This window comes from Oncorhynchus kisutch, linkage group LG7 (genome assembly GCF_002021735.2).
Source record: "Oncorhynchus kisutch isolate 150728-3 linkage group LG7, Okis_V2, whole genome shotgun sequence".
Lineage (NCBI taxonomy): Eukaryota > Metazoa > Chordata > Actinopteri > Salmoniformes > Salmonidae > Oncorhynchus > Oncorhynchus kisutch.
In genome coordinates, this window is record NC_034180.2 from 48978463 (window position 1) to 48991986 (window position 13524).

At 45.1% G+C, this 13524-nt stretch overlaps 1 protein-coding gene across 5 annotated transcripts in view; it reads right to left on the bottom strand.

Moving 5' to 3' along the window:
- The window catches only part of LOC109894707 (echinoderm microtubule-associated protein-like 1), an 85726-nt gene that overhangs the window by 17238 nt on the left and 54964 nt on the right, over positions 1–13524 (bottom strand). For 3 of the 5 annotated variants that reach the window (XM_031829227.1, XM_031829225.1, XM_031829224.1), the window contains exons 3-6: positions 10905–11037; positions 4516–4647; positions 4200–4228; positions 2187–2213 (exon numbers count right to left, since the gene is read on the bottom strand). In XM_031829227.1, the coding sequence (XP_031685087.1) occupies positions 2187–2213; positions 4200–4228; positions 4516–4647; positions 10905–11037 (321 nt within the window). The remainder of the gene's footprint in view (positions 1–2186; positions 2214–4199; positions 4229–4515; positions 4648–10904; positions 11038–13524) is intronic. The other 2 variants (XM_031829228.1, XM_031829226.1) reach the window with 1 other exon arrangement.

Here is a 13524-nt window from a genome sequence, read left to right on the forward strand (position 1 = left end):
AGAGATGATGAGAATGAAATAGGGGTGTAGAGATGATCAATAGTTTAGAGGGGTGTAGAGACGATCAATAGTCTAGAGGGGTGTAGAGACAATCAATAGTTTAGAGGGGTGTAGAGACTATCAATAGTTTAGAGGGGTGTAGAGACGATGAGAATGAAAGAGGGGTGTAGAGATGATCAATAGTTTAGAGGGGTGTAGAGACAATCAATAGTTTAGAAGGGTGTAGAGACGATCAATAGTTTAGAGGGGTGTAGAGACGATCAATAGTTTAGAGGGGTGTAGAGATTATCAATAGTTTAGAGGGGTGTAGAGATGATCAATAGTTTAGAGGGGTGTCATGGTTATGAGATGTTGATATACATTTTAAAAATGAAAAGTTTTAAAGGAGTGAATGCATTTAGTAAAGGAAATTATAGATCAGCAAAACACAGAGATAGATAGGCTTTCATTTTCCTTTTATTCAGATAATAACAACGAATGATGCAAAATGAACAGAGAAGACAACATGCATACGGTGCCACAGCAAGAGAAGCAAAAACAACAAAGAAGAAACAAAACACAGAAAAAAACCATAAAACATGACGGTCATGGAGACGAATGCTTTTTCAAGTCCATTTGTTCAATCTAATGCAAAGAGCTGGTATAGACCTCGCTTAGTAACAGATTTGGAAGTACTGGCTAGGTGATTTGACGGGGCTCCTGTAGTTCGGAGTGTCTAAAGGAGTGTGGCTAACTGACTTTTTCAGGGGGATAGTGAACGTCGGGGTCTTCCTGACTCCAGTGGACCTGACAGACTTGTCAGGTGCATTCTTGGAGTCAGGCGCCGTGTGGGGAGCGGAGGAGCGGCCAGACACGGCTGCTACGCTTGATTTGGGCGCCTCAGCGGTTCCAATCCTTTTCGATGGGCGGGACAGGTATATCTGCACGGTTACTAGGTAGGTTAGGTGGAAGAGTTGGAAATGGGGCCAGTGGGAAGGAGGAGGAGGGGTCAGTAGAATATATCCAAGTTAGATTTGATCGACAAATTGCTGTTCTGCTACAATGGACGACCACAAAACACGGGACTGGTACTAGACAAGCTACCGTATCTACTGGTTAACAACCGCTTATCTTATGTATTTTTAAATATTTTTGTTGTTGTTGTTGTTGCCACTGACAGCATTGAATTTGTCCATGAGGACCATGAGTTTCACGAGAGTCTGCTTCCAAACATGTCTCTTTCATCTTTCTTTAGCCAGACTTGTGGAAATTGGGCATAAGCTGTCTATCAAACACTCCATACTGAAGGCCATGCAAGAGAAGGCCACTCCAAAAAGACTTCAAAAGACATAAAGTGAAGACATTGTAATGCAAACAGCCCTTTTCAGGATATGTGATACCAACACTCTGAAAAGGGGGCTCTTAGGAGATCAGGGTGCATTGCAGGAAATATTTGGTGGGGTTCCTATGGTGACGAGGACAAAAGAGAGCTGTGTGGCTGTGAGCAAACATATCTACAACGTGGCAATTCCACACTAAGCTTAACAGCTAGTCTAAAAGCATCACTGCAATCAACCAGACACAGTTCAGACTCAGGTTTCCCAAACTCTGCACTATAACTACACAGCGGATTCAAATCATCATCTCATCATCAAGCTTTGATTATTTGAATCAGCTGTGTAGTGCTGGGACCAAAATCCAAAACGTGTACCCAGAGGGGGCCCAAAGACCGAGTTTGGGAAACCCTGTGTTAGGAGTGTGTAAATTAGTCCACAGTTGGCTGACATATTGGGGAGGGACACTATCACACTCACTGTCAACCCAAACCCCCCCATGCCACGGGGCTGCTCTCTGTGCATTGGGCCTATGACTCACAGGCAAAAGGAGTCAGACAGTAGCCTATACTGTACGTTCTCGCACGAGACAAGAACAATTGCTGTAGTCTAAGTCTAATAGCTCCAGGTATGTGTAACGTAATATCCTGCCGACTACGCCATATTGTGATATGGAGGGGTCTTAGCTACCACACTATTTCTTTGGGTGCAATTCCCATGATGGTGGCGTAGTGTGTCAGATAACCCGGCCTCCCCCCACGCCACATACAGCTCCTTTATGTGTAGATGAACTATTTGTCTAAGGCCAGAACACAAGAGAACACAATGTCCAGAGAGCTGCTAACGTAAGGGGGCTTGAGGACCAAAACCTACCTTTGCAGTGTGTCACTCGTCGCATCCCTTGTGAGTTCAGAGAGAAGGGGACAGAAGGACCAGGTGAGGTTTTGCTTCCTGTTCCTGACCTGGACTTCCTGTTCCTGACCTGGACTTCTTGTTTCTGACCTGGATTTGCTCATCATTGGGACTTCTTCCACTTCCTACGTTTTATGCAGGCGCCTTGCCTCAGCCTTGACAACACTTACTCTATTGTGCTTGAGGTATTTTCTGTTTGAATCTAGGCAAATCATCCATCCATCCATCTATTCATCTATCCATCTGATCTACCAGTCTGAACAGGAGCATCTGACCATTTCACATAGGCCACAGGCTAAGCATGTAGTGTTTCTGTTACTTGTTTGGTCCTTATGGATTTGTGGAAGATTAGATGTACTATAGAGAGATTCTAATCAACAGAAAATTGGGACTATTCAGATTATACGAAGGCACAATGTCCATTGGGACTATTCAAATTATACGAAGGCACAATGTCCATTGGGACTATTCAGATTATACGAAGGCACAATGTCCATTGGGACTATTGAGATTATACGAAGGCACAGTGTCCATTGGGACTATTGAGATTATACGAAGGCACAATGTCCATTGGGACTATTCAGATTATACGAAGGCACAGTGTCCATTGGGACTATTGAGATTATACGAAGGCACAATGTCCATTGGGACTATTCAGATTATACGAAGGCACAATGTCCATTGGGACTATACAGATTATACGAAGGCACAATGTCCATTGGGACTATTCAGATTATACGAAGGCACAATGTCCATTGGGACTATTCAGATTATACGAAGGCACAGTGTCCATTGGGACTATTCAGATTATACGAAGGCACAGTGTCCATTGGGACTATTCAGATTATACGAAGGCACAGTGTCCATTGGGACTATTCAGGCATCATCTCGATAGCTGTTATGTGTAATCAGTTATTTGCATTGACTCATTGACTTCTCCTTAAGGTTGAAGGTTTATGACACTACCCTGGGACTGTGCTGGTCTGATCAGACTATTATAGACAATAATTGATTCAAATCATCAACAACAACATGTTAATGTTGGTGCCAGTGTATTTTCTCTGCTGATCAGCACCCAATGTCTTGCTGGAATCAAACCTCAGCAAGGTTCAGCAAGAATCAACTCCCAGCAACAGTTTTTTATTTTATCTTCATTTAACTAGGCAAGTCAGTTAAGATTAAATTCTTATTTTCAATAACGGCCTAGGAACAGTGGGTTAACTTCCTGTTCAGAACGACAGATTTGTACCTTGTCAGCTTGGGGGTTTGAACTTGCAACCTTGCAGTTACTAGTCCAATGCTCTAACCACTAGGCTACCCTGCCACCCCAGGTTCAGAGGGGTGATGATCTATCAGGGAGAATTACACCAGATAAATCAGCCTAATGGGATACAGCAATCTAATTTACACAGTGATCAATACCACTCTGGAGATCTCATAGTGTTTACTGTTACTACTACTGTATACAGACGCATACAGTAAAACGTGTAGTACAGGTATATAACTCCAGGTAAGGAAACAGGAAAGAGGAAGTTGAAATGCTTAACAGGAAATAATGTGAGGATGGAAGTGGTTATGGAAGGTTGGATGATTAATGGTTTGGAGGATGAATGTTTTCAACACTTTACAACAGAAACATCACCACGGTACATCACAGAACATCACAGCACATCACAGAACAGCCTTGAGTGGTAGTCTGTGAGCTGAGAATTAACCAAGTGAGCAAAAGTTGTCGAAATGACGTCGTTACAACGTCATTACAACCAAACACGTGTCGCTATGACGTCATTGCGACCAATTTGGCCTGATGGGGAGGAGGCGCTAACTTTAACATGCAAAGAACTAGTAACATGTCTTACATTGGTTTTGCACGTCTGTTAATTTAAACAATGCTGACAAATTGAATGAACCCTCTAACTCACAGGGAGCCAATGAGGGCATGGCATGACTGATTAGAATACCGTTGGCTCTTACCTGTATTGAAAACGGGCTCCTTCAGTTTGCTGCAAGGTGGATGAAAAAAAAAGCTGTGTCAACACTTTCCGTCACTGCGACCAGGTATGTTCAATCAAGCGCAGATAAAGTTTTTGAATGATAACAAACACTACTCGAACACTGGGTCATGTGCAGTCGGGTGAAACATTTTGAAACGGACTGAAACGGGTAGGTTTCCAATAAGAACTGCTTGTTTTAGTTTTATGTTTCAAAACATTTCACTACGGTGTGCCCTACTGAACACTACCCAGGTCTGGCTGTGAAGGACCAGTCATTGTTGTTATGCTAGCTGTACCTTTCGCTGGCTCTCTTGCCACTGGAGTTGCTCCCGGTGGAGCCGGCACGGGTGCGGTTGCTCTTGGAGTCTCCGCTGTCTTTGCGCGTCAGCGTGCTCATCGTTTCGTTGGAGTTGGTTCTCCTCACAGTGCTGGGGAGAGATGGTAAAATGGACGATAAAACTACCCGATGGGGCCTTTTACAGCTGCTTAAAAGATATTGTCCAAGGAATTATGTTTCTAAGGCACATAAAGGAGTACTTCTTTACTTGTCTGTAAACTATTGAAATGAACACCCAAGATGTCTCTCTCTGGGGAAGAGATGGTAAAATGGATGATAACATGACTGAATGGTAAAACAGAGAAGATAAAAAACATGAGCGGACGTACATACACAAAAATGATTTTGTGTGGTGCTGACTAACGGAGAATAAACTATAATCTATCAAAAATAAAGAGAGTCACACACTCCATATATAAACTCCCAGTAATGTATTTAGTGTTTATTTGGTAAATAGCCAATAAATTACTGGATGTTGACTTATGGAGTGTGTGGCTCTATTTATTGTGATAGTTTAAAGAGAGACCAACATGAACTGTCTGGGGAATACCATTAAAATAGTTGGTAATTTAGCTGTATCCCCTCAGAGGGTTTTCAGATGCAAATCCTTCTGGAAAACATCCTCTATCATCTGAAACATCGAAGACTTCAAACTTTATTTTGACCTTCTAGCGACAAGGACAAGCATGGACCATAGCAGCAAGCTATAAATACCAGTATCTGTTACGATCCCTCATATGTCCTTGTTAAGTACAGACCATTATAGAACACCAAAGGAAGACCCTATGCTAGGAAACCAGATTACTGATCCATGACAGAGAGAGACCTTTCCCTCTCTTTCCGCTGTGGACACATTTGTGAGGGTATTAGAGGAGATGGTTAAAACATGTCAATGGGCTGCCCATTCAAATGCTTGTACAAAGGAAGGGCCTTATCAGCAGTCCATTGGCTAGAATGGCTTCCAGGCTCAAGTCTAATCCGGCATACAAAACCAAAGTCCATTCACTCCTGCCGTTGGGGCTGATGTTATCCCTCTGAAACAGGGTCCGGGGATGTGTGTGTGTGGGGTGGAGGGGGTCTTTGTTAGTTGAGGTATGTCAGGCAGCAGGCACACCTCGATCAGGAATGGAGTTAATTAGGCCATGGGGGCTTTATTGAAATATTTTGCCAACGTTGGTGGGCATGGGAGCAGCACCTAATGTAGTTGATCTAATCGACACACTGGGGGGGGGTTAGGGCCAGACAGATGGAGAGACTGGGTCTGGGGGGTTAGGGCCAGACAGACTGGAGAGACTGGGTTAGGGCCAGACAGATGGAGAGACTGGGTCTAGGGGGGTTAGGGCCAGACAGACTGGTGAGACTGGGTCTGGGGGGGTTAGGGCCAGACAGACTGGTGAGACTGGGTCTGGGGGGGTTAGGGCCAGACAGACTGGAGAGACTGGGTTAGGGCCAGACAGTTGGAGAGACTGGGTCTAGGGGGGTTAGGGCCAGACAGACTGGTGAGACTGGGTCTGGGGGGGTTAGGGCCAGACAGACTGGTGAGACTGGGTCTGGGGGGGTTAGGGCCAGACAGACTGGTGAGACTGGGTCTGGGGGGGTTAGGGCCAGACAGACTGGTGAGACTGGTTCTGGGGGGGGTTAGGGCCAGACAGATGGAGAGACTGGGTCTGGGGGGGTTAGGGCCAGACAGACTGGTGAGACTGGGTTAGGGACAGACGCGCGTGCGCACACACACACACACACACACACACACACATACACACACACACACACACACACACACACACACACACACACACACACACACACACACACACACACACACACACACACACACACACACACACACACACACACACACACACACACACACACACACACACACACGGAGGGAAGGAGAGAGATTCATTCATTTGTTTATTAAATTTAACCAGGATAGTCCAATCAGAAACTGTAGCAACTGCTTTCCAGGGGGAAAGATGCTTTTATAATGAATGGTGTTATTCATTGTTCATGGAAATGATCTGTTAATTAAATGTCTCATTCATCTATGGGGGATGGGTAGCATTGAGGTAACATAATGAGCATTTAGGATGATGATAACGTAACAGTCTGGACACTCCCTAACCTGCTAGGAGGGGGTAGAGCCAGCCAGACTGGAGAGACTGGGTCTGGGGGGTTAGGGCCAGACAGCCTGAAGAGACTGGGTCTGGGGGGTAAGGGCCAGACAGATTGAGAGATTGGGTCTGGGGGGTTAGGGCCAGACAGATGGAGAGACTGGGTCTGGAGGGTTAGGGCCAGACAGATGGAGAGACTGGGTCTGGGGGGTTAGGGCCAGACATATGGAGAGACTAGGCCTGGGGGGTTAGGGCCAGACAGATGGAGAGACTGGGTCTGGGGCGTTAGGGCCAGACAGATGGAGAGACTGGGTCTGGGGGGTTAGGGCCAGACAGATGGAGAGACTGGGTCTGGGGCGTTAGGGCCAGACAGATGGAGAGACTGGGTCTGGGGGGTTAGGGCCAGACAGATGGAGAGACTGGGTCTGGGGGGTAAGGGCCAGACAGATTGAGAGATTGGGTCTAGGGGGTTAGGGCCAGACAGATGGAGAGACTGGGTCTGGGGGGTTAGGGCCAGACAGATGGAGAGACTGGGTCTGGGGGGTTAGGGCCAGACAGATGGAGAGACTGGGTCTGGGGGGTTAGGGCCAGACAGATGGAGAGACTGGGTCTGGGGGGTTAGGGCCAGACAGATGGAGAGACTGGGTCTGGGGGGTTAGGGCCAGACAGATGGAGAGACTGGGTCTGGGGGGTTAGGGCCAGACAGATGGAGAGACTGGGTCTGGGGGGTTAGGGCCAGACAGATGGAGAGACTGGGTCTGGGGGGTTAGGGCCAGACAGATGGAGAGACTGGGTCTGGGGGGTTAGGGCCAGACAGATGGAGAGACTTGGTCTGGGGGGTTAGGGCCAGACAGATGGAGAGACTGGGTCTGGGGGGTTAGGGCCAGACAGATGGAGAGACTGGGTCTGGGGGGTTAGGGCCAGACAGATGGAGAGACTGGGTCTGGGGGGTTAGGGCCAGACAGAACATTAGGAACACCTCCTCTTTCCATGACATTGACTGACCAGGTGAATCCAGGTGAAGCTTATCCCTTATTGATGTTACCTGTTAAATCCACTTCAATCAGTTTAGATGAAGGGATGAAGACAGGTTAAAGAAGGATTTTTAAGCCTTGAGAATATTGAGACATGGATTGTGTACGTGTTGCCATTCAGAGGGCGAATGGGAAAGACAAAATATTTAAATGCTTTTGAACGGGGTCTGATAGTAAGTGCCAAGTGTACTGGTTTGTGTCAATAACAGCAACGCTGCTGGGTTTTTCACGCTCAACAATTTCACGTGTGTATCAAAATGGTCCACCACCGAAAAGACACCCAGCCAACTTGACATATCCAGCCAACTAGACACAACTGTGGGAAGCATTGGAGTCAACATGGGCCAGCATCCCCGTGGAACACTTTTGACACATTTGTCCATGACCCGACGAATGGAGGCTGTTCTGAGGGCAAAAGGAGGTGCAACTCCTTGTTCTTAAATGCTTTGCAGACTCAGTGTATATCATTCTAGATCTATTGATTCAGTCTGGAGAAGGTTCTTTGATACGGCATCGATATTAGGAACTCTTCCACCCTCCCTCTTCTCCTCTTTACATCAAATTACTCTAGAGTCTGTCGTCTCATCCATCCACCATCCATTCGTCAGTCCAGGGTTATGATAATTTGACTCCAGGCATAACCATCAGTGGAGGAGTGCCTTTTGTTCCCCTGACAGTAGTGATTGATTACCTGTGCTCCCCTTGCCCCAGTCAGCCCCAGTCAGTTCATCGGGGCCTGGTCTCTGAATGCCACGGCGGTGGGTATGGGGATGGCCGTGACAGCACTGTCCCTTTGTTTTACCATCCACGTAAAATGTCAGAGGCTCTCCCTTCTGAGGAGGGGATATTTATGCCAGGGGGGGGAAATGTGATGTGGCACAGACAGGCCAAACAGGAGACAGAAGTAATGCAGTGAAGAGAAAACAGTGTGGGTTTGTAGGAGACATAATGTGGGTTTGTAGGAGACATAATGTGGGTTTGTAGGAGACATAGTGTGGGTTTGTAGGAGACATAATGTGGGTTTGTAGGAGACATAATGTGGGTTTGTAGGAGACAGTGTGGGGTTGTAAGATCCATAATGTGGGTTTATAGGAGACATAATGTGGGTTTGTAGGAGACAATGTGGGTTTGTAGGAGACATAATGTGGGTTTTTAGGGGACATAATGTGGGTTTGTAGGAGACATAATGTGGGTTTGTAGGAGACATAATGTGGGTTTGTAGGAGACATAATATGGGTTTGTAGGAGACATAGTGTGGGTTTGTAGGAGACATAATATGGGTTTGTAGGAGACATAATGTGGGTTTGTAGGAGACAATGTGGGTTTGTAGGAGACATAATGTGGGTTTTTAGGGGACATAATGTGGGTTTGTAGGAGACATAATGTGGGTTTGTAGGAGACATAGTGTGGGTTTGTAGGAGACATAATATGGGTTTGTAGGAGACATAGTGTGGGTTTGTAGGAGACATAATGCGGGTTTGTAGGAGACATAATGTGGGTTTGTAGGAGACATTGTGTCGACTTAGTGGACTAATCAAATAAACACACCACATTTGGGATGATTTCCTACGTTGTATGATATTTTTGTTCTGGTAGAATTGTGTATTTCAATAGTGTCCACGTATTGAGCTTTAGTGTACAACTGACTTTGACTACATTTAGCTATTCATACTGCCAGCTGGCAGCAAACCAGAACAAATTGTGGTTGTCTGCTTGGAACAGAGTCATTACTGTTTTTAAAGGATCAATTAGTCAACACTAAAACAGTAGGGTTGGTTTTACTCAAAGCAAGAAAAAATACTGGTGAAAGATGTCTCATAAACTGACCCTATGTCTCATAAACTAACCCTATGTCTCATAAACTGACCCTATGTCTCATAAACTGACCCTATATCTCATAAACTGACCCTATGTCTCATAAACGGACCCTATGTCTCATAAACTGACCCTATGTCTCATAAGCTGACCCTATGTCTCATAAACTGACCTTATGTCTCATAAACGGACCCTATGTCTCATAAGCTGACCCTATGTCTCATAAACTGACCTTATGTCTCATAAACTGACCCTATGTCTCATAAACGGACCCTATGTCTCATAAGCTGACCCTATGTCTCATAAACTGACCTTATGTCTCATAAACTGACCCTATGTCTCATAAACGGACCCTATGTCTCATAAACTGACCCTATGTCTCATAAACGGACCCTATGTCTCATAAACGGACCCTATGTCTCATAAACTGACCCTATGTCTCATAAACGGACCCTATGTCTCATAAACTGACCCTATGTCTCATAAACTGACCCTATGTCTCATAAGCTGACCTTATGTCTCATAAACTGACCCTATGTCTCATAAACTGACCCTATGTCTCATAAACTGACCCTACGTCTCATAAACTGACCCTATGTCTCATAAACGGACCCTATGTCTCATAAACTGACCCTATGTCTCATAAACTGACCCTATGTCTCATAAACTGACCCTATGTCTCATAAGCTGACCCTATGTCTCATAAACGGACCCTATGTCTTATAAACTGACCCTATGTCTCATAAACTGACCCTATATCTCATAAACGGACCCTATATCTCATAAACTGACCCTATGTCTCATAAACTGACCCTATGTCTCATAAACTGACCCTATGTCTCATAAACTGACCCTATGTCTCATAAACTGACCCTATGTCTCATAAACTGACCCTATGTCTCATAAACGGACCCTATGTCTCATAAACAGACCCTATGTCTCATAAGCTGACCTTATGTCTCATAAACTGACCCTATGTCTCATAAACTGACCCTATTTCTCATAAACTGACCCCATGTCTCATAAGCTGACCTTATGTCTCATAAACACTCCTCATGCCTCATGCCTACCTCCTCATGCCTTTTGCACACAATGTATATAGATTCTTTTTTTTCCTACTATGTAGGACCCTGTTTATTGTTTACTCCATGTGTAACTCTGTGTTGTCTGTTCACACTGCTATGCTTTATCTTGGCCAGGTCGCAGTTGTAAATGAGAACTTGTTCTCAACTAGCCTACCTGGTTAAATAAAGGTGAAATAAAAATAAATAAATAAACTGACCCTATGTCTCATAAACTGAACCTCTATCAGGTCACATGGTCAGGAAAACTCCTGGATTTAGGCCTACCAAAATATAATGGAAGCGATTTGAGCTGTTTACCTCTTGGTTACTGTTGCAGCAGCATCCTTCCTGGAGCTGGAGAGGGACGGTAGCGTGCCGCCACTTTTCTTTGGTAGAACAGTGCCGTTGTTGACCATGGGCCTTAGAGGGAGGGCAGCCATCATGGGTCTGGCTGTAAAACAAACACACACAGTAGCACAGAGTAAGTGGGGCTTTGCATTGAACCAGCTGCAACTGATGATCTGCCCTGAACCAGCTTCAACATACAGAAAATACCCACTCCTCAAAGGTGACTAGCTGTTGGGAACTGTCATAGTCGTGTGTGAAGTAAACGAACCAGAAATGTAAAGGCAATAATTTATAGGAAAGGTTGAATGCAATGCTTTGCAGACATCCCAGCGTTGTCATTAAAATCCGATGACATAATAACCAGAAACGGATAGAAATTATGTAATTATAACATCATTTTAACCGGTTTTGCCAAGTTTACCCCACTGGAAATGATCACATGGATCCAATACAAGACACTTCCACTGGTCTTCTGACCTTCTGTTGTTTTGAATGGAGTTGGAAGTCAATAAACGGCCCTCGACCAAGAGATGTACCACTAATAGGCTGATGGAAAATTCATGGGACTAAGCTGAGTCGTGGGATGACGTACTGAACGTGGCAGAGATGTTTAACTCTTGAACCTGATTAGAACTTAGCAGAAGAGTGTGTCAGTATGTCTTTACCCAGTGGTGGGCCGTCAGGGCCAGCAAGGCCTTCTCTGCTGGCCTAAACATCATCAGAATACATATATTTTTTAAATATATTTTCCCACAAATATGTATTAAATTATTCCCCAGAGTAAGAGTTATACTCTTCATTTCATTGCGTTCCTCTTGGTTGCACTGCTTCCAGCCCCAGGTTGAGATTTGGAGGGCTGGTCTTTATGTTAGATCTTTTATCCAATCATATTCAGCCATCATGTGTTGCCAGGGGTCTAAAATCTGCCCTCAGGCCTTCAGAATCAACAGTGCGGGCGCTTGTAGCTTAAAGTGAATGGAAATTAAAATTTAGTGTCAACCAATCAGCTTTAGAGTTGGCTATTGTACGCCTGCTGGCTGGCTCCAGTGTTACACAGGAGCCAGCTAGCAGGCGTAGTGCGTGCACGTCTTTTGATTGGATTACCAATATTGAGAGGCAGATCCTATATGGGCAGAACTAGGAAACTGAAATTGATCAACGAATTAATTCGCGTACTACTAAGCAGTTTTTTCAACCCACAATGGCGGAAGGAGAAGATATCTATTTGGTCGAAGATATAATTATAACGCCATTCTCAAGACCAACTTTTCAAGAAAAGTTAGACATTGTCAGGAGAGGTAGACGCCGACGCTACAAAGCCTCTCACAGGCGGGAAAGGGGTTCGTTCGCCACTTTCAACTATGAATGACTCACAGGCTCCGAGAAGCACTGCAAACTGTACTGCTGGGAATGCCTATTATTTGCAAGTGATCGATTTGGTGTTTGGAGCCACACTGGCTTTGCAAACCTGAGTTGTCTAACCAAGGCAGCAACGAGACACCAAAGTACGGCTGGGCACTTACAAGCAATGGTGCTTTTGAAAACTTTTGGGGACACCCGAGTGGATCTACAGCTCAACGAACAAGCGCGCAGGGCAACGGGAGCTTCACAATGAAAAGGTATTGTACTCTTCCCCTGCAATTCTCTGAATAAAAATGTCAATTTCAAGGTGACGCAACGCCTGGTTATACTGCGTTTCTGTCTAAATGTATAGTGTCTAGAGCCATGGCATCATAATGATGGTAATAAGAGGTGGATTAATTCAGGTGGGACTGTGTAGGACTTCACTGAAGGCCCAGGCCCCAGGCCCCAGAACCACGGCACGCTACTGTCTTTACCGGATCTAGTCCCAAAAAATACTGATGATGATAATGGAAGAAAAGCCCACTCAGGGTTAGGGCTATATGTAATATATACAGTATACTTCTCCAAACACACCAAGACATTTGTGAAGAGGGCACGACAAAGCCTATTCACCCTCAGGAAACTAAAAAGATTTGGCATGGGTCCTGAGATTGCATCACTGCCTGGTACAGTAATTGCTCAGCCTCTGACCGCAAGGCACTACAGAGGGTAGTGCGTATGGCCCAGTACATCACAGGGGCTAAGCTTCCTGCCATCCAGGACCTCTACACCAGGCGGTGTCAGAGGAAGGCCCTAAAAATTGTCAAAGACCCCAGCCACCCCAGTCATAGACTGTTCTCTCTGCTACCGCATGGCAAGCGGTACCGGAGTGCCAAGTCTAGGACAAAAAGGCTTCTCAACAGTTTTTACCCCCAAGCCATAAGACTACTGAACAGGTAATCAAATGGCTACCCGGACTAATTGCATTGTGTGCCTCCCCCACCCCTGCTGCTACTCGCTGTTTATTATCTATGAATAGTCACTTTACTCCTACCCCCACACATTGACTCAGTATTGGGTTACTTGTTTTACTTTACTTTATTTAGTAAATATTTTCTTAACTCTATTTTCTTATAACTGCATTGCTGGTTTAGGGCTTGTAAGCATTTCACGGTAAGGTGTAACAAAAATCAATCAACCTTTTGTGTTTTTAAAACATTTACATGTTTATATTTGATTACCTGTT